Source organism: Polypterus senegalus, chromosome 2 (genome assembly GCF_016835505.1).
Source record: "Polypterus senegalus isolate Bchr_013 chromosome 2, ASM1683550v1, whole genome shotgun sequence".
NCBI classification, from domain to species: domain Eukaryota; kingdom Metazoa; phylum Chordata; class Cladistia; order Polypteriformes; family Polypteridae; genus Polypterus; species Polypterus senegalus.
Window position 1 is genome coordinate 128,678,141 of NC_053155.1, and position 19,874 is coordinate 128,698,014.

General features: G+C 37.8%; 1 protein-coding gene across 1 annotated transcript in view; it reads left to right on the top strand.

Moving 5' to 3' along the window:
- The first annotated feature begins 1,099 nt into the window (after positions 1-1,099).
- The window catches only part of LOC120524239 (adhesion G protein-coupled receptor E1-like), a 52,691-nt gene continuing 33,916 nt past the window's right edge, over positions 1,100-19,874 (top strand). The window contains exons 1-4 of the mRNA XM_039746093.1: positions 1,100-1,180; positions 1,309-1,449; positions 3,223-3,360; positions 18,207-18,344. Of these exons, the coding sequence (XP_039602027.1) occupies positions 1,102-1,180; positions 1,309-1,449; positions 3,223-3,360; positions 18,207-18,344 (496 nt within the window). The 5' untranslated portion in view covers positions 1,100-1,101. The remainder of the gene's footprint in view (positions 1,181-1,308; positions 1,450-3,222; positions 3,361-18,206; positions 18,345-19,874) is intronic.

The following is a 19,874-nucleotide window of genomic DNA, read 5'->3' on the forward strand; positions in this document are numbered from 1 at the left end:
AAGTATCTATCTATCTATCTATCTATCTATCTATCTATCTATCTATCTATCTATCTATCTATCTATCTATCTATCTATCTATCTATCTATCTATCTATCTATCTATCTATCTATCTATCTATCTATCTATCACTACTTGGTAGCTTACTCCAAGTGTCTATTGTTGTTTGTGTAAAGAAACATTTCCTAATGTTTGTGCAAAGTTTACCCTTAACAAGTTTCCAACTGAACTCATTTTAAAATAACAGTCTTGATCCACTGTACTAATTCCCTTCATAATTTTAAACACTTCAATCAAGTCACTTCTTATTCTTCTTTTGCTTAAACTGAAAAGGCTCAGCTCTTTTAATCTTTCCTCATAATTCAACCCCTGTATCCCTGGAATCAGCCTCTTCACTCTTCTCTGGACTTCTAGCGTTGATATATCCTTTTTGTGTCCTGGAGACCAAAACTGCACACAGTACTCGAGGCCTCACCAGTGCATTATAAAGGTTGAGCATAACCTCCTTGGACTTGTACTCTACACATTGTGCTATATATCCTAACATTCTGTTTGCCTTCTTAATGGTTTCTGAACACTGTTGGGAAAGTCGATAGTTTAGAGTCCACTAATCCTTCTCATAAGGTGTACTCTTGATTTTCCGACCGCCAATTGTGTATTCAAATGGCTGGTCAAAGCATGAGAAGTCACTTAGATTAAGTCTTAGTTTTAGAAAACAAGAAATATCTTGAAAATACAACAAGAATGAGTGAAAACTGAAGGCTTTCTTAATGTCACAATGGATTAAACCATTCAACTAGGTTAGTGAGGGCCGAACAAAATATGTCAATAAGCTCACTGTAGCAGACAAGAGTTTTGGGTGTTCTTTGACTTACTTATGTTTCTCTAAGTCTGGTTTTAAAATACTGCACAACTGATGTCTGAGAAAGGTCTAACACCATTTTGTTCTGTGTCTTTACTTTATCCATACAATGTACTACTTATTTTTTAAGGTAACTGGCGCTTTGAGCAATAAGAATCCATCTGTGTATCATATTCGCACTTACACCACCGGACAATTCAACATAGCTTCACAACTTTTTATTCAAGTCCGCCAGCACATGTCACTTGATGACATGTACACTCAGCTGGGTATGTTGGTGGAAAACATTGATGAAGTCATTCATGTAGATGTTGAAGGTAAGTGGACTATTTATTTAGACAGCAGCTTAAAAGCATTGTAATTCTTATAACCTGAAAGTAATTGCTAGTTAAAAATGTTACTGGTTTGACAATTTGTTTATTTCACAATTTTTCCACAATTCTAGATGTGAATGAATGTTCACACACTGAACTGAAAGGATGTTCTTTAAATGCATATTGCTCCAACACAGTGGGCTCCTATGACTGTGAATGTATTCATGGGTACACTGAAACAGAGCAGGGTAAAAAAGGAGCAAATTGCATAGGTAAGTGAATATATCTGCCTCTAACGGTTGAACTGTAGTTCTGTATAAAAGAAGAAGGATAAAAAAGAAGGAAATACCAAAAATAACACAAATAAGCCATAAATGTAAAGTGCACCATTTCATTTACTGCAATAATAATCTAATAAGCATGCATTATTTTATGTGATTGACGTATATCAGTAGCGTGACAGATAGATAGACAGATAGAGATATAGATAGGCATGAAAGGCACTATATCAGACAGACGGACAGACAGACAGACAGACAGATAGATAGATAGATAGATAGATAGATAGATAGATAGATAGATAGATAGATAGATAGATAGATAGCAATCCCCCTGAAATACACACCAGAATTAATAAAAACAAAGAAAGAACTTGGCTAAAGAGCAGTCATAGAAAAGCATTATAAAAACTTGTTGACGTTGGTGTAAATCAATCAATCAATCAATCAACATTTATTTATATAGCACATTTTCATACAAAAAATGTAGCTCAAAGTGCTTTACAAAATGAATAGAAAAATAGAAGACACAATAAAAAATAAACATAAGTCAACATTAATTAACATAGAATAAGTAAGGTCCGATGGCCAGGGTGGACAGAAAAAACAAAAAAAAAACCCCAAAAGCTGGAGAAAAAAATAAAATCTGTAGGGGTTCCAGACCACGAGACCGCCCAGTCCCCTCTGGGCAATCTACCTAACATAAGTCAAACAGTCCTCTTTGTATTTAGGGTTTTCATGGAAGGACCTGATGATGATGGTCACGTAGACTTCTGGCTTTCAGTCCATCAATGTTGGTGCATCATGATGCTTTGAGTAGGTGGTGGTGGTGCAGGCAAAAAAACAGAAAAAGAAACAGAAGAAAGAGTAGGGGTCAGTACGGATTTTGGAGCCACTGTGAATAGTTATTATGATGAATCGAACATACAGAGTATCAGTATTAAGTTAAAGTGAAGTTATGAGAAGGCCATGTTAAAGTAATGTGTTTTCAGCAGTGTTTTAAAGTGCTCTACTGTATTAGCCTGGCGAATTCCTATTGGCAGGCTATTCCAGATTTTAGGTGCATAACAGCAGAAGGCCGCCTCACCACTTCTTTTAAGTTTAGCTTTTGGAATTCTAAGGAGACACTCATTTGAGGATCTAAGGTTACGATTTGGAATATAATGTGTCAGGCATTCCGAAATATAAGATGGAGCGCGATTATTTAAGGCTTTATAAACCATAAGCAGTATTTTAAAGTCAATCCTGAATGACACAGGCAACCAGTGTAGTGACATCAAAACTGGAGAAATGAGTCCAGTATTATTTCTTGATGCATGTGATTTAATATTTTTCAATGACAAAATGTGCCAATAAGGATTTTATTTGATTAACAAGCTACTGGAGTGTCAACGAACGTCCTCAAAGTACATGAAGAGTAGCTTTCAGTGTCAATGTGTAAGCATTTGACTTACTTACTTATTACACAAGTTGTTTAAACAGCTAATCTCATAAGTGTGAAAACATAAGACACATCAATTCAAATATAATTTCAAATGTACAGTATTCACTGTATTTTTAAATAATAAAAGTCTTGTTAGGTTAGGGCTGGGTAGCTGAAAGTAAAAAATTTGTGATGCTTATTGATTAATTAGAAGTATCATTTTAATTAATTACTTTCTTCATATCGTGCCAGTCTCCAGAAAGAAAGTATTTACAATTTTTTTCTTGTGTGTTGGTATTGTATTGTACATGAAAGAGTTGTCAATGCACTTGTGGTATTTTCAGATGCTGATGAATGTAAAACTGGTAAAAATGACTGCAGTCCACATGCTGATTGCGAGAATATGATTGGTGGATACAACTGCATGTGTAAAAAGGGTTTCAATGACACAGACCCAGGCTATCCAGGAAGAAACTGCACAGGTAAAAAAACAGTAAAATATGAGGGATATTCTATAAATACTTTGTTTAAATTTATCATATGGTAGTTGCTTTAGAGATAATGTTTCAAAGTATTGTTGGGCTTGCTTTGGTTATTGCATCCTGAAAAGTGAAAGACAGGAGGTATTTTATTCTTTATTGAATAAGACAATCCTATAATATTATTTATTTATGATCATCATGTCCATAATCCATAGCTAGCAAAGATGACTCTGACTCTTAAACCACTAACATATGTATAGCTTATATGCAATGCTTTATTTCTAAAACCCTTCCTTTTCTTTCCGTCCACATATAATGTCAAACAATCAAGTGGTCTATGTGTGTGAATCACTATCATTTTCATGATGATAGGAATTAAAGCATGTATTAAACATAGGAAAATGGTGACACAGTGATAGTGACGAGCCGGCGCCCTGCCCAGAGATTGTTCCTGTCTCACGCAAGATGCTTCAAAACTTTTAAGGAACATTGAAATATCTTCATAGTACATGTTTAACTATTATATCCATCTATCCTTCCAGTGTTGCGCCAGCTCCAGCAAGAATACAGCGCGAGGCAGGAACAATCCCTGAACAGGGCGCCAGCTCCTTGCTAGCGCTGCTATACCGTGTCCTCACATGTTTAATTATTAACAATATACAGTAATCCCTCCTTGATCACGGGGGTTGTGTTCCAGACACCCCCAGCGATAGGTGAAAATCCGCGAAGTAGAAACCATATGTCCATCCATCCATCGTCTAACCCGCTGAATCCGAATAGGGTCACGGGGGTCTGCTGGAGCCAATCCCAGCCAACACAGGGCACAAGGCAGGAACCAATCCTGGGCAGGGTGCCAACCCACCACAGGACACACACAAACACACCCACACACCAAGCACACACTAGGGTCAATTTAGAATCACCAATCCACCTAACCTGCATGTCTTTGGATTGTGGGAGGAAACCGGAGCGCCCGGAGGAAACCCACGCAGACACGGGAGAACATGCAAACTCCACACAGGGAGGACCCGGGAAGCGAACCCGGGTCTCCTAACTGCGAGGCAGCAGCGCTACCACTGCGCCACCGTGCCGCCAACCATATGTTTGTATGGTTATTTTTAAATATTTTAAGCCCTTATAAACTCTCCCACACTGTTTATAAATATTCCCCGCAGAGTTATACAGCATAAACCCTTTGTATTCTCTTAGATATTAGGTAAGATTCATTGAAATTATGTATGTAAACACACTGTTAATATACAGTAAAACCTAAATATTATTTTAAAGATATCGAGTGTCTCCGATATCACATATGTTACAGCCATTACAATAGACAGGCCACCAGCAATCAATACGTACAATGCAAGAAAAATTGTATACAGTAAATGTGTGTACAGTGACACTAAACGTACGTACATGTACTAAGTACTGTAAGTAGAAAATTAATTATAGTTACTCACCAACAATGACACGATGAGTTTAGTTTTACTGCACAACAAAGGAGAGCGTTACAGCTCTTCTAAAGGAGCCTCTTCAGGCAACTGTATATCTACGCCGTTGTTCTTCTTCCGGCATGACTTTAATCCAAATCCCTGAAGCAGATTCCATCCAGACTACTGCCTTATTACATCCACTTACAACTCGTTTTGCACCCTGGTTAAAAGGACACTGCGGCCGTAGATCTTATATTCCTTTCCTACTTTTTAAATATAAAGAATCATAGCCTCATTGAAGCAGTGGCAGGAGCAGATCGTTTTGAAGCCATAATGAAGGGCTTAACTATGCACAAAGATAAACACAAAAGAGCACAAAAGTTAACTCTTTACACAGCGAAACACGTTGATGCTGAATGAGCGAGACGAGACTTCCTGGTTAACATCGCATTCAGCACACAGGAACTTAACTGCGTGCTCTGATTGGTTAGCTTCTCAGCCATCAGCCAATAGCGTCCCTTGTGTGAAATCAACTTGGCAAACCAACTGAGGAAGCATGTACAGGAAGTAAAAAGACCCATTGTCCGAAAATCCCACGAAGCAGCGAAAAATCCGCATTATATATTTAGTTATGCTTACATATAAAATCCGCGATAGAGTGAAGCCGCGAAAGTCGAAGCGAGATATAGCGAGGGATTACTGTAGATTATTTAAATTATGTTAACGTTTTATGTAAATAATGTAATAAACATATTTTGCTGCATTTCATCTTAAAAATTATATCGTCATCATATGTAAATACACGCTTTATAAAGTGGCTCACGTTGTGCAATATTATAACTGTAGTGCAAGTTTACAGTGAGGTAATTGTACTTATAAGTACAAACACTTCTACAAGGAGCACTTGATGGACTGATTCATTGCGTTTATAGATCTTGGGATGAAACTGTTTCTGAACCACGAGGTCCATACAGGAAAGGCTCTGAAGCGATTTCCGTATGGGGGCAGTTCAAATAGACAGCATGGCTGAGGCAGCATGTGTTTGATGCTGTATACCGATAATTCTCTTCAGATCAGATGCTATAGAGCTGCAATTCCACACTCAGATACAGTGATATAAATACTCCGAGTGGTGCAGTGAGAGTAATATGAAAAAAGATGATCTGCTGTGGCAACCTTTAACGGGAGCAGCTGAAAGAAGAAGAAGGTGCAGTGAGAGTAACAACGCTAAAGCAGCTATGGTATTTGGAATAGTTTGGCCATTCCATGGATCATTATATTATTACAGGTTAATTACAATCAGATGCCTTAAACTAATAAACAATATGCGGTTAATTTCAGTGCATCAGGGATATGGAACTAAAAAAGAAAGGGAAACCACACTGAAACAATTTCACCTGCTACAGTTGCCAAACGTGACGCGTTGTACAGCATTAAACAGCACCTTCGTAGAGCTGAAGTCAAATACAGCCTTTTGTACCCTGCCAAACTGAAAGTGGTTACTGAAGATCAGTTTTACATGTTTAGTTCTCTGGGCAAAGCAGATAAAGAGCTGAGAAGACTCATCCCAACTTTCTTTTGAAACAAACAATTATGAGTCACAAGGCAAAGAAGATTCTACTTGAAGCTTGCATTTTGGACCATTTGTAAAGCGAAACTTTCCTTAACTATTTATATATATACTGTATATATATATATATATATATACCCTAGGTTCTTGTCTATAAGCCGGACCTGTGTATAAGCCGGAGACCAAAAATCATACGAATTTTTAAAATAAAATCTTATCATAGATAAGCCGGACTCATGGATAAGCCGAACATACTATAACCTATAACTAATAGAAGGGAGGGAGGTCAGTGGCCTCACTCGCACCCATTTAATTTCTTTAAGGGGGGAGAGAGTATGAGATATTGGCGTCTCTCTCACTCCCCGCATGGCGCGGTTGGAGCGCCGAGCGCTTCTTTCTGCTCTGGGCATCGCTGAGTCAACACGCGCGCGTAGCGGTCATTTAAATTGTGATTTTGTTAAATTTTTGTTTTGTGAAATTTGTTAAAATGAATAATGTAAAGAAGACTCGAAAACCTTATCCCAATCATCGAAAACTTGAAGCGGTGAACTATGCTGAAAAGTATGGCAATGCGGCGGGCTAAAGAGTTCGGAACAGACGAGTCAAACATCCGGCCATGGAAAAAACAAAAGCCTGTTATAAAAGCAATGCATCTGAAGAAGCGCTGCCGTCGGTCCCAAAAAGAGTTTTGGCCGGAATTGGAGTCACAATTGAAGACATGGATTATCTCCAGACGCAATGAAAATAGAAGAGTGTCGACCACTGGAATTCGTTTGAAAGCGAAAGAATTGGCAAAACATTTAAAAATCAATGACTTCAAAGGCAGCAAATGTTGGTGTTTTCTGTTTATGAAAAGACACAACTTATCTGTAAGGCCTTGTTCACACGGGCGTTAAAATCGAGCGTTTTTTGCGTTCGTAGCGTCTGGTGAGCGCGGATCAATCGCCGAGTGTTTTCTACACGTAGGAGTCAATGAGAGTGTTCACACGGGCTTTGGTGACGCGCTTGTCCGCAGCAGCGCTTATACGCATCAAAAAACGTTGCATGCAGCTTTTTCTTGGCGTTCAAAACCCAATGAATGCAAGGAAACCGCTTCTAGTTCGTTTTCTGCGCGTTTATTTTACGCTTCGGAGGACCGGATATATCCCATGATATTAATATTTTTATGTTTTCATATACAACATATATATTTTCATATTGCTTATTTTATTTTATTGTCTCATGTAATTTGTAAACCATGAACCTATTAATTTATGTTCTAATATAATATTTGATAACGATTATGTAGGGGGGCAATCCATGGCGGGGGGGGATCATTTCAGTGCATAACACCGGTGTAAGCGCACACTCGACTACTGTTTCCTTACCTCAAAGGGACAAGTAGTCTCTCTTCGGGGCTAACACCAAGTCGCATATTGGTTGATCGGCGTGCAATGTGGCATTGCACCAGCTGCAGCAGACAATCAAAAGTGGTAACCGACATCCGACAGTAATTAAAAAACTTGCGCGGAAATTTTCGCATTTCTTCATAAAGCACAAAAACTTCCTTTAACCCGGCGTTGTGCAGTCAGAGGATGAACCCAGTAGCGGCGGCGATTTTTCTCTCCCTACGCCGCCGTATTAAGAGTATTTTAAAACAAGAAGATTAATATCTAACATAGCAAAATGGTCCATATTGAAAGGAGGCACCTCAAATAAAACAACAAGGGCTTTCATATCCAGTTCCCGACACTGCCTCCACAGGTTAACACACAAACTACAATTTGGGCTGCAGGCTGGCGTAAGACAGAGACAAACGAACGCCGGTGTCAATTGTCGATCGCCACCACAAAATGCAACATAAACGTCTAGGACGTTCAGAGCAAGTTCGTTTATCCAAAAACTTAACGCCCGTGTGAACAAGGCCTTAGAGCCATTACATCTATTGGACAGAAGTGAATCTAATGAAGAATTTGATGGCTTTGATTAATAAAAATTAATTTTTAAAAATGTATAACATTTTTTAATAAATTGATTTTGTGTATAAGCCAGACTTACGTATAAGCCGATATTCTATTTTTTCATTTTCACAATTTTTTTCCTTAGATAAGCCGCAGCTTATAGACAAGAACTTAGGGTGTATATATATATATATACAGAGCAAGGAATACAAAGAAGTACTGCAGGATTTTACTTCTATTGTGCCTGTGTATGTTCTTCTATTTGTGTCCAGGTTCTTATTGCCTGTATATTTGCTGCCCAGTAATAAAACTGGAAGTTAGGTAGAGCCATGCCGCCTTCTGCCTTTTGTCTTTGTAAGGTCGCTCTTTTGATGCGTGGATGTTTTGAATTCCAAATAAATGAGGTTATTGTCGAATCTAATTGCCTAAAAAATGATTTATTAATGTATATTGGGATGTTTTGAAATAAAAAAAGGAGTTTAGGAAGAATATTCATCTTAACAGTGTTAATTCTTCCAGCTAGTGTGAGATGAAGGGTTGACCATCTATGCAAGTCTTGTTTAATTTTTTCCATGCAGACGGCGAAATTTTGTTGATATAGAGCTTTATGTTTACTTGTAATGTTTACCCCTAGGTATTTAAACTGTTCTGCAATGATAAAAGGTAGGGTATCTAATCTAATATTATATGCTTGAGAAAATCACTGGAAAGAGTACACCAGAGATCTTTTGAAATTCTGTGAGTGCTGCTAAGACTGCAGGCACAGAATTTTCTGGGTCTGATATATACAGTACCATGTCATCTGCATATAATGAGATTTTCTCTTCCTGTCCTTCTCTACTAATCCCCTTTATCTGATCAGTATTTCAACAATGTATTGTCAGTGGTTCAATGGCAATCGCAAACAGAAGTGGTGACAAGGGGCATCCTTGTCTAGTGCCACGTTCTAGTTTAAAGTAGTCTGAGCAAATGTTGTTGATGCAAACTGAAGCTTCTGGGTTAGTATACAGTAATTTAATCCATGCACAAATGTTTGGGCCAAACCCAAACTTCTCCAATATAGTAAAAAGGTATTTCCATTCAATCATGTCGAATGCTTTTTCTGCATCCAATGATAATATTTCTGGGGTGTTTGATTTAGTTGGTGAGTATATTACATTAAACAGGCGTCGAAGATTTGAAGATAAGTGCCACCCCTAATAAATCCAGTTTGGTCTTGTGATATTACCGAGGGGAGCACTTTCTCCATCCTTCTGGCTAAGATTTTAGAGAGTATTTTAACGTCGTTATTCAGAAGTGAAATTGGTCTGTATGATGCACATTGTAATAAGTCCTTATTTTGTTTTGGAAAGACAGTGATTAGTGCTTGGCGAAAGGTTTGTGGAAGAGATTGGTTATCTCTGGCTTCTGTAAATGTTGCTAATAGGAGGGAGCTAGCTGAGCGGAGAATTTCTTGTAAAATTCTGCAGGGTAGCCATCAGGGCCTGCTGCTTTCCCGCCTTGGAGTGACTTTATAGCATCTAGTAATTCTGATAATGCCAGAGGTTTATCAAGTTCCTCCACACTAGAAGCGTCTATTTGTGGTATCTGTAATGTATCCAGAAATGCATTAGATTGTGCATTGTCTTCCTTAAACTCAGTAGTATATAAGGATTTATAGTAGTCTCTGAAAGTGTGCATTATATTTTGGTGTTCGACGATTTTATCTCCGTTCGTGCTAGTGATTACCGAGATTGCGTTACACTTCTTGCTTGTGAATTTGTTGAGCTAAAAGCTTATTAGCTTTCTCCCCATGTTCATAGTAATGATGTCTGGATTTGTAAATTAGTTGTTCAGTTTCTTTAGTTGTCAAGAGGTTTAATTCTGAATGTAGAGCCTGCCTTCTCCTATGTAGAGTCTCGCTTGGTAGTCTGGTGTGTTCTTCATCTATTTTAGTAATTTCGCTTTTTATCTCTGCTACTTTCTTGGCCTCGGATTTATTTCTGTGGGAAAGATTTTGTGTTTTAAATCCCGACCTGGATAGAACCTCAGATACAATGGCGATAACATCTAATACTGCAAAGATAATTACACAGTTTGTAATGGATCATAACTTATCTGATCTATGGAGGTTCTTAAATCCTAACCTAAGAGCATACTCCTTCTTCTCACCTGTAAGTTACTGTTACTCAAGAACTGGTTATTTCCTTGTAGACAATAATTTTTTGCCCACTTTTAAATAAGTAAGTACAACGCTATCATTGTCTCTGACCATGCCCCTCTGATCATGGAGCTTACATTACTACACCCTACACATTCATCTCGTACCTGCCGTCTTAACCTCCTATCATTAGCTGATGAGAACTGTACAGAATTCATATCCAAGCAAATTGATTGTTTTCTTGAGACAACTGCATCCTCAGAGGTCTCAGCTGGTATACTCTGGGAAATTCTGAAGGCATTTTTAAGAGGATTATTTCATATCTTTCTTACAAAAATAAATTGGAAATCATGGGCCTCATGTATACATGGTGCATACGCACAAGAATGTTGTGTATGCCCGTTTCCATACTCACCTTGCGATGTATAAAAACTAAACTTGACGTAAAGCCACACCACACACATTCTCATGCCAGCTAAATCCTTGACGTACGCAAGTTCTACACTTGGTTTTGCAAACTGGCGGCACTCAGCGTCAAAGCAGTGCTACTGTTCCTATGTGGTTTCCCTTTTTTTTTTCCCTGATGCAGCTTTATCATATACACTGAAATTAACAGCATATTGTTTATTAGTTTAAGGCATCTGATTGTAATTAACCTGTAATAATATAATGGTTCACGGAATGGCCAAACTATTCCAAATCCCATAGCTGCTTTAGCGTTGTTACTCTCCCTGCACCTTCTTCGTCTTCTTCTTTCAGCTGCTCCTGTTAGGGGTTGCCACAGTGGATCATCTTTTTCCATATTACTCTCACTGCACCACTCGGAGTATTTATGTTACTGTATCTGAATGTCGAATCTCAGTTCTACAGCAGTTGATCGGAAAGAGAATTATTGGTACACAGCATCAAGCACACGCTGCCTCAGCAATGCTGCCTATTTGAACTGCTCCCATATGGCAAACGCTTCAGAGCCTTTCCTGTATGGACCTCGAGGTTCAGAAACAGTTTTATCCCAAGAACTATAAACGCAATCAATCAGTCCATCAAGTGCTCCTTGTAGAACTGTTTGTACTTATAAGTACAATTACCTCACTGTAAACTTGCACTACAGTTACTGTATAATATTGCACAACCTGAGCCACTTTATATTTACATATGATGACGATATAATTTTTAAGGTGAAATGCAGCAAAATATGTTTATTACATTATACAGATAAAATGTTAACATCATTTAAATAATCTATATTGTTAATAATTAAACATATGAGGACATGGTGTTACAGCGCTAGCAAGGAGCTGGTGCCCTGTTCAGGGATTGTTCCTGCCTCGCGCTGTATTCTTTCAGGGGCTGGTGCAACACTGGAAAGATAGATGGATAGAATAATTAAACATATACTGCGAAGATATTTCAATGTTCCTTAAAAATTTTGAAGAATCGGTGTTTTAAGCTTACAGATGGCTTAACATCTATTAGAGAGCTGATAGTGTGGTGATTGGTTAATTGGAGAAAGAAAAGGAAGGACAGGAATTGGGGGTAGTACGTTTGAAAGAGACAGTACTGCTGTGATAAATTATTTCATTGAAGCATCTTCCAGGAAGCAGGAACAATCTCTGGACAGGGCACCAGTTCGTCACTATCACTGAGCCAACATGCCTCAATGATTTATACATGCTTTAATTCCTATCATCATGACAATGATATCAAGTATACATCTCAGTATTTTAATTATTCAGAGAGCTGTAATATCACAAATGTAATGGATTCTGTGTCCTGTCGGAGGAACAGTAAGAAGCACATAGTGATTCACACACATAGAGCACATAGAAGAACATATACAAAACAAACATTTAACGTGCTACTTTAACTATGATGGAATTTGAGAAACTATTAAATTAAAAGATGAAGTTTATGATGTTCTATTTTAATGAAAAAATAAACTACGTAATTGAAGTAGAAATTTGAACCTTTTTTTCACACTGTGTCACAGTTTTTTTTTCTTTTCTCTGTACCCTAATACGTTTCCACATGACACTCAGTTGGTGGACTACGACTCGCCTTTTCACAGCGACTTTGATATCTGACCACTTCTTATTTATTTCGGGCACTGCGCGACTTTCTGAACTTGAACTTTCGAGTTTCTCCGCCACTGTCACTCGATCAACTTCCTTTTGTTGTTTAAATCACTGCTTAAACCAACCTAACCAACATTTCAGGGAAAAGGATACTCTTCTTTTCTTGCTTCTTTCAAAGAGTAGCTTAGGTTGCTGGCTTCTCTCTCTTTCTCTTGGGTGGGGGTTGAATTTTGCTTCGATTGGTTAAATTTGACCTGACTGTATGGAATTATGTGTTTCTGATTAAAATCAATAAAATTATAAAAAAAATCAAGTTAATGTTTTATCATTTTATTTAAGTGACCATGCTGGGTGGGGTGGCAAGATGCTTTGTGCCTCAATGACCTTTTAGAGCTTTGTTACCTGGGGCCTCATGTATAAACGGTGCGTACGCACAGAAATGTTGCGTAAGAACTTTTCCACGTTCAAATCGCGATGTATAAAACCTACACTTGGCGTAAAGCCACGCACTTTTCCACGGTACCTCATACCTTGTCGTACGCAAGTTCTCCGCTCGGTTTTGCAGACTGGCGGCACCCAGCGTCAAAGCAGTGCTACTGTTCCTGTGTGGTTACTCATTATTTTCCTGACGCGGCTTTATAAATACACTGAAACTAACCGCATATTGTTTATTAGTGTAACGCATCTGATTGTAATTAACTTGTAACAATATAATGGTCCAGGGAATAGCCATAGTATTCCAAATACCATAACTGCTTTAGCGTTGTTACTCTCACTGCACCTTCTTCTTTCAGCTGCTCCCGTTAGGAGTTGCCACAGAGGATCATCTTTTTCCATATTACACTCACTGCACCACTCGGAGTATTTATATCACTGTATCTGAGTGTGAATCACAGCAGCAGCTGTTCGGAAAAAGAATTATCGGTATACAGCATCAGGCACACGCTACCTCAGCCACGGCAAAACGTTTTAAAGCCTTTCCTGTACGGACCTCGAGGTTTAGAAAAAGTTTCATCCCAAGAACTATAAACGCACTCAATCACTGCTCCTTGTAGAACTGTTTGTACTTATAAGTACAATTACCTCACTGTAAACTTGTACTACAGTTATAATATCGTACAACCTGAGCCACTTTATAAAGTGCGTAGGATTTACATATGATGACAATATCACTTTTAAGATGAAATGCAGCAAAATATGTTTATTATATTATACAGGTAAAACTTTAACTTCATTTAAATAATCTATATTCTTCACTGGGACTGGCGTGAAGGATAGAATAATTAAACATGTACTACAAAGATATTTCAATGTTCCTTAAACTTTTTAAAGAATCAGTGCTCTAAGTTTACAGATGGCTTAACATCTATTACAGAGCTGATTGTGTGGCAATCGGTTACTTGCAGAAAGAAAAGCAAGAACTGCATGGGCGGCCACGTCAATACATATTGAATATAAAACAGAAAGAGAAAATAACGACACAGCTAAAAATGCAGCGGCAAATTTCGACAAAAGTAAAATGCTTGTGTCATGAGCACGAGGCGGCTAGTGTCTGCAATGGACGTGGCCATCCGCTGTGCATAAGCTACCTCACTGACATTGGCGGCGAAGGAGCCACCGATTCTTTTTCTGCCCAGTGCCACCACAAACCTAGAGCCGCCCCTGACGTACTGCTGCAATAAATAATTTCATCGATGGTCGTGTACAATCGCTGCGCTGTAAAATCCATGTTTAATAACGTGCTTTAACTCTTAATGATATCACATATACATCTCAGTATTTTAGTTATTCAGAGAGCTGTAACATCACGAATGTAATGGATTATGTGTCTAGTTGGAGGAAGAGAGCCGGTTTAAGAAGCAAGTAGTGATTCACACACATAGAGCACATAGAAGATCAAATACAAAACAAAGCATTTAACGTGCTACTTTAATTACGATGTGATTTGAGAAACTGGTTAAGTAAATGATTTTAAGATGACGTTTATGATGTTCTACTTTAATGACAAAATAAACTTTTTTTCCCCACTGTGCCTTTTTTTTCTCTGTACCCTAAAAAGCTTTCATATGACACTCAGACGGTAGGCTACGACTCGCCTTTTCACGGCGACTGATATCTGAGCTTTCAAGTTTCTCCAACACGCTATGTCACTCGATCAACTTCCTTTTATTGATTATACCACGGTTTAATTAAACAAATAGTATATTTTTCCTTTGCCTCCACTTGGTATTCGCTGAAATCGTTATATTTTCCCCCGTGCTTTTCCCATTGTCTTTTCACAGAAGGCTGAGCTTAAGGGTGATTTATATTGATTTGCATATTCAAAGAGGCGTAATTCTGGGGGGAGTTGGGGCGTTACATAAAGCGCGTGCACGAGCGTTAGTTTTCACGCTGATCGGGATTTATATAGCAGAAGAACGTGGAAGTTGGAGTACGCACAGATTCCTGCATCTGGATTTTTCTGTGCGTAAGCACATTTCGGCTTTGTGCTTACGCCATGTTATAGTGCGAGTTCTACGCACGGCGTTATACATGAGGCCCCTGGAGATAGAGTTACTCATGGCAAATTGTTGAAATGGTAGAATCCTGAGAGCAAATGATGCATAATTGATCCTCATGAATGTTCTAATTAAATCAAGCAGAACTTCTGGAGCCAGCCCTGTTAGTGGAGTTCACTAGCAAGTTTTAGGAAATAACCAGGTTCTCATCCCTGGCTCATTTGCCTTTTCTTTTTATTTATTTTGTCATATTTTGGGTTTAATATTGTAATTTATGTCTTCTTTATGTTTAATTTTTATTATGTATTGTTTTGTTTATTGTAAATGTATAAATTATGTTAATGATGCATTTATTTGAATTTTTTTATCTGCTCTATACCCTGTATGTAGAGCTCCAGTGAGCTGAGCCTGGGCTAAGTGGCACAGGTTCCTCAGACCAGAATTTTCTTTCCTGTGGATAATGTTTATCCTAATCACTCTGTGGATTTTCTGATTATTAAGCTATAAGGCTGTTTTTTTTTTTTTTTTTTACAATTTGATTACTTGATATTGAACTGAGTCGTTTGCTTTACCTTTTTGAACTCGTTATTTTCTATTGTTTTTTAAAAAATCTTTGTGACTTTTAGACAAAGATTTTGTAAAGTTCTTCTTTCTCTTCTTGAATATTTGCACATTTTATACATTATTTTAGATTATTTTGAATATGATTGAGCTTTTTCCTCTTCTTAGTTTGTGTAGGGTGAAACCTGCTTTAGGGTTTTGATGAAAAAGTTAATTTTAGTGTGCAGGTCTTGTTGAGCATAAAAATAGATTTTGGAGGGAAGTTTTCATTTTGTGTTTAGGAGCCAAAAATATTATAACAGTTAGTGCCTTGGGATTTGGTAACCCATAACGCCCAGTGAAGGCTTAGCTCGAAAGAGGTTACCTCCCTTGAAACAAAGAATGATTGACCGGTCCAATGCAGTTGAGTGATGGGCAAAAAATAGGCTGCATTTTAGGCATAGTAGACCTTGGATTTAGAAAGCGGTTATTAGACATGGAATGTAAATTTTCTGTTAGGGAAAAAATGTGGTAGATATGGTCAGATTAACTTTTATGCACAACATTGGAACTGGAACCATGGGACAGAGATATTCATAAGCCCCCAGCCAAGAGCCATACAACTGGAGTTTAAGTGAATGAGAGGGTCAATGCAATGTGGCTTTGAGTTAGCTTGCCAAGGTACACCCCTGCTCATATAGTGCTGTTTCATCCAAGACTACACTTATAATTAATAATGATCTTAATTCCCTGGCAAGAAGTAATATGCAAAATAGTAGTGATGGGAAAATGTTCTTTCTGTTCAATGTAATCTAAAGTGTAATACCATAATCAGACGCATAGGCTGAAGTCCTACATAAAGTATACAACCTGGACCCTGTAGCTACAACAGTTTTAAATGGTCTTAATTCACTACCCAAGCAGCACATTACAGAGTCTCTCCAGAAGCAGACTCATGGAAATAAAGAAGATCCTCTCTCTAGGTTATTGTCTGGTTAGTATATTTCCTATCATCGTTTGAGTTCTGAGTCAAGCCTCTTGTTATCCTTTTTGTGAAGACAAACACTGAGTAAATGATTAACATATAAATACACTACTCAAATGATCTAAACTTTTGTCAAATAGAAAAAAAATAAGAAAATGTTACTTCATAACCAGTTCAAAAAAGAATGCTAAAACAAAGTCCAACTGCTAAACCTTAAGAAAGTTAAGAAGATCCAGTAATGCTAGTTAATTCAGGATTTCAATCTATACAAACAATGAAACAAGTCCATGTAATACCTCCTGTGGGTACACCTCTATCATTAGAATAAACAAAGAAGAAATTCAAACATAATTCAGTTCTAAGTTATGAAACTTTTGTGTGTTCAATTTTCATTCTCATATCAGAGACATACGGTTTGGTGCTCAAAATGGTGCTATTTTTTGAGTGTTAGTATTACTTTGAGTCATCAGTGTTCACATAGGCAAATGAGAGAGTTACCTAGAAGGACGTGATTGGGAAGAACAGCTTGACTGACCTAAGTGGTGAGATGTTTGTTACAAAACCCATACATGAACTCCTTACTTCAATTAGGGTACCTTGGGTCAAAGGTTAGTAATCCACTTTGTACAACCCCAAATCAGAAAAAGTTGGGAGAACATGGAAAATGCAATATTTAGAAAAAAACACACAGTGATTCTTAAATTTACTTTGTCTTTCATTTCATTGCAGACAGTATGAACCCAAGATATTTCGCATTTTGTCTGGTCAACTTCATTTCATTATCCATTCCTGCATTTCAGACCAGCAACACTTTCCAAAAAAGGTTGGGACAGTAAAGCATTCACCACTTTGTAACGTCTCCTTCTTACAACACTCATAAGATGTTTTGGCACTCATAATACCAAGCAATGAAGCATTTCAGGTGTTATTTTGTCCTATTCTTCCTGCAAACGTGTCTTAAGATGTGCAACAGTACTGGGTCGTTGTTACCACATTTTTTGTTTCCAAATTCTCCACACATCTTCTGTTAATGACATGTCAGGACTGCTGGCAGGCCAGTCCAGTACTTGTACCCTCTCTTCCTCAGCCTTTGTAGTATGTACAGAATGTGGTTTTGCATCGTCTTGTTAAAAAATGCATGGACGTCCCTGGAAAAGATGACCTCTTGAAGGCAGCTTATGTTGCTCTAAAATCTTAATGTACTTTTCTGCATTAATGCTGCCATCACGGAAGTATAGATTACCTTTGCCAAGGGCACTGACACAACCGCATATTATGACAGGCCCTGGCTTTCTTCCTAAATGGATCTGGAATACTGCTTCATCTGACCACAATACACATTTCCACTGTGTGATGGTCCATCCCAGATGCCTCTGAGACCCAGAGACAGGTACTGTCTGAAGCTTTCATTGGGATTAGATTTTATCTCTGGTGTTGAGATCTGAACAGAAAAGTACTTGAGACTGTGTGAGGGTATTTTAGTTCAAACCTCATATATTAACCATTATATTTTAGAATTTCAACAGGTTATGAAGAGCCAGAATTAAAAGGCCTTTTCAGAGGTTATAATTAAAAAGCACTCAATGGAGTTAACAATATATGCATAAAATCACAATTAAACCTTTCTTTTAACTGTAAATAAGTATAATATCTTTATTTTACTAGATATAAATGAATGTAAAACTGGCAAACACAGTTGTTGTCCTAATGCGATCTGTGAGAACACTGAAGGTGGATACAATTGTTTTTGTATGCATGGATACAAAGACATTGACTCCAGTAACACAGGAATGAAATGTGAAGGTAAATACTTTCTTATTACAATAATTTACTTATTATTCTTTTAAACTGGGAGTTGCTTTCTGTGTTATACAATCAAGCATAAGATTAGTGCACAATTTTATTATAATGATCTGAGAAGATTAGATATAAAAAAGATGCAACCAGAATACAAAAGATTTTTATGGGTTAGGTATTTTTGTCCCTCTCTTTTTTACCAGCAGATTTTGTTACTGTTCATTTTTTTTATACTGAGGCATCAATTATGGAAAATTTCCAATTGCTGATCAACTTACATAAAACATATCATATAGTCAGGGTTGCAGAGAGCTAGGGCCTCTTCTAATGGTAAGCCACTGCACTGTAGGCAGACAATGTGGTCTTTTTCAGGAGACATGGACAAAAGATCTAAATTACATGAAGAAAGAACCCTTGGTAGGAGCTGAAACAGAGCTCAATCCCCTAGTGCTGTACCACAAATCAGTTTGACATGCATCTTTGTTTCCTGTCTAATTTAATAGGCAGGGGTTCTCATTGTCCTCTGTGTCCTATGTACAGCTGATTCTTAGTTCTGCACACACGTACGCTGACCAGTAAGGTGTTGTTCACTCTCCTTCAAAGTTCATCTTATAGCTGTCATTGGACATGGCCTCTATCAAATCCCACAGGTATCTTTCACCATACTGAACCCCTCCAAGGCCACTTAACGGGATGCCAGTTTTAATGTTTGTTTGGCAGGCACCAGCTAACTATATGTACTAATTACTCTTGACATCCTTATAAAGCAAGGTAGCTGGGGCAGGACATTAGCATGACCAAGACAAAAGTAAACTCTTTATGTGAGTACAACTTTATGTCAGGACTTTACAATATTCTTAATCAAACAGACACAGTGCCTGTCTTCATTTTCATGTATTAGAATCCTGGAATAGCCTGAAACATGTATCCATAACCATAACATTGTGGTTCTAAATTAAAAGTTTGCATCAGGGCTCACAGCCAGACAATTTACCTGAGCTTCTCTGTTATCTTTTAATAAGTACATTCTTACCATGAATCCTACCAAAGAGACTAATCTGGAAAATCACAGATCAAAATGTACTCATGCCAGTCATTTCAATGAAAATTGCAGACTTATTACAATAAACGAGTTAACTTGAAACCTCAAAACAGTGTTTCTTGTAATTTTTACAAATGATTGCCAAGTAAGGCTACACAACCAAATAGCAAAATTAACCAGCTGCACATAGAATAAATATGAACCAAAAAAAAGAAATACAGCTGAAAGCAGAATTTGTAAACTAGACACTGGCAGTTAGCGAAATCTAGTAGCTTTGGAACTGGTACTACAGGGTGTAATGTGACCAAGCAGACCAGGTTCGACATTCAAAAAAATGGTTGGTGTATTAATAATGCAAATGAAAAAGACAGTGGGCAAATGTTTCAAAGCAAAGAGCAAATGCTTAGCTATTAGACAATAAATGGTCTGGAGCTCTGTCCATCCTGAGTGTCAGAGTGACATCTCACGCTATCATCAGTAAGCCAGCTGGCTTT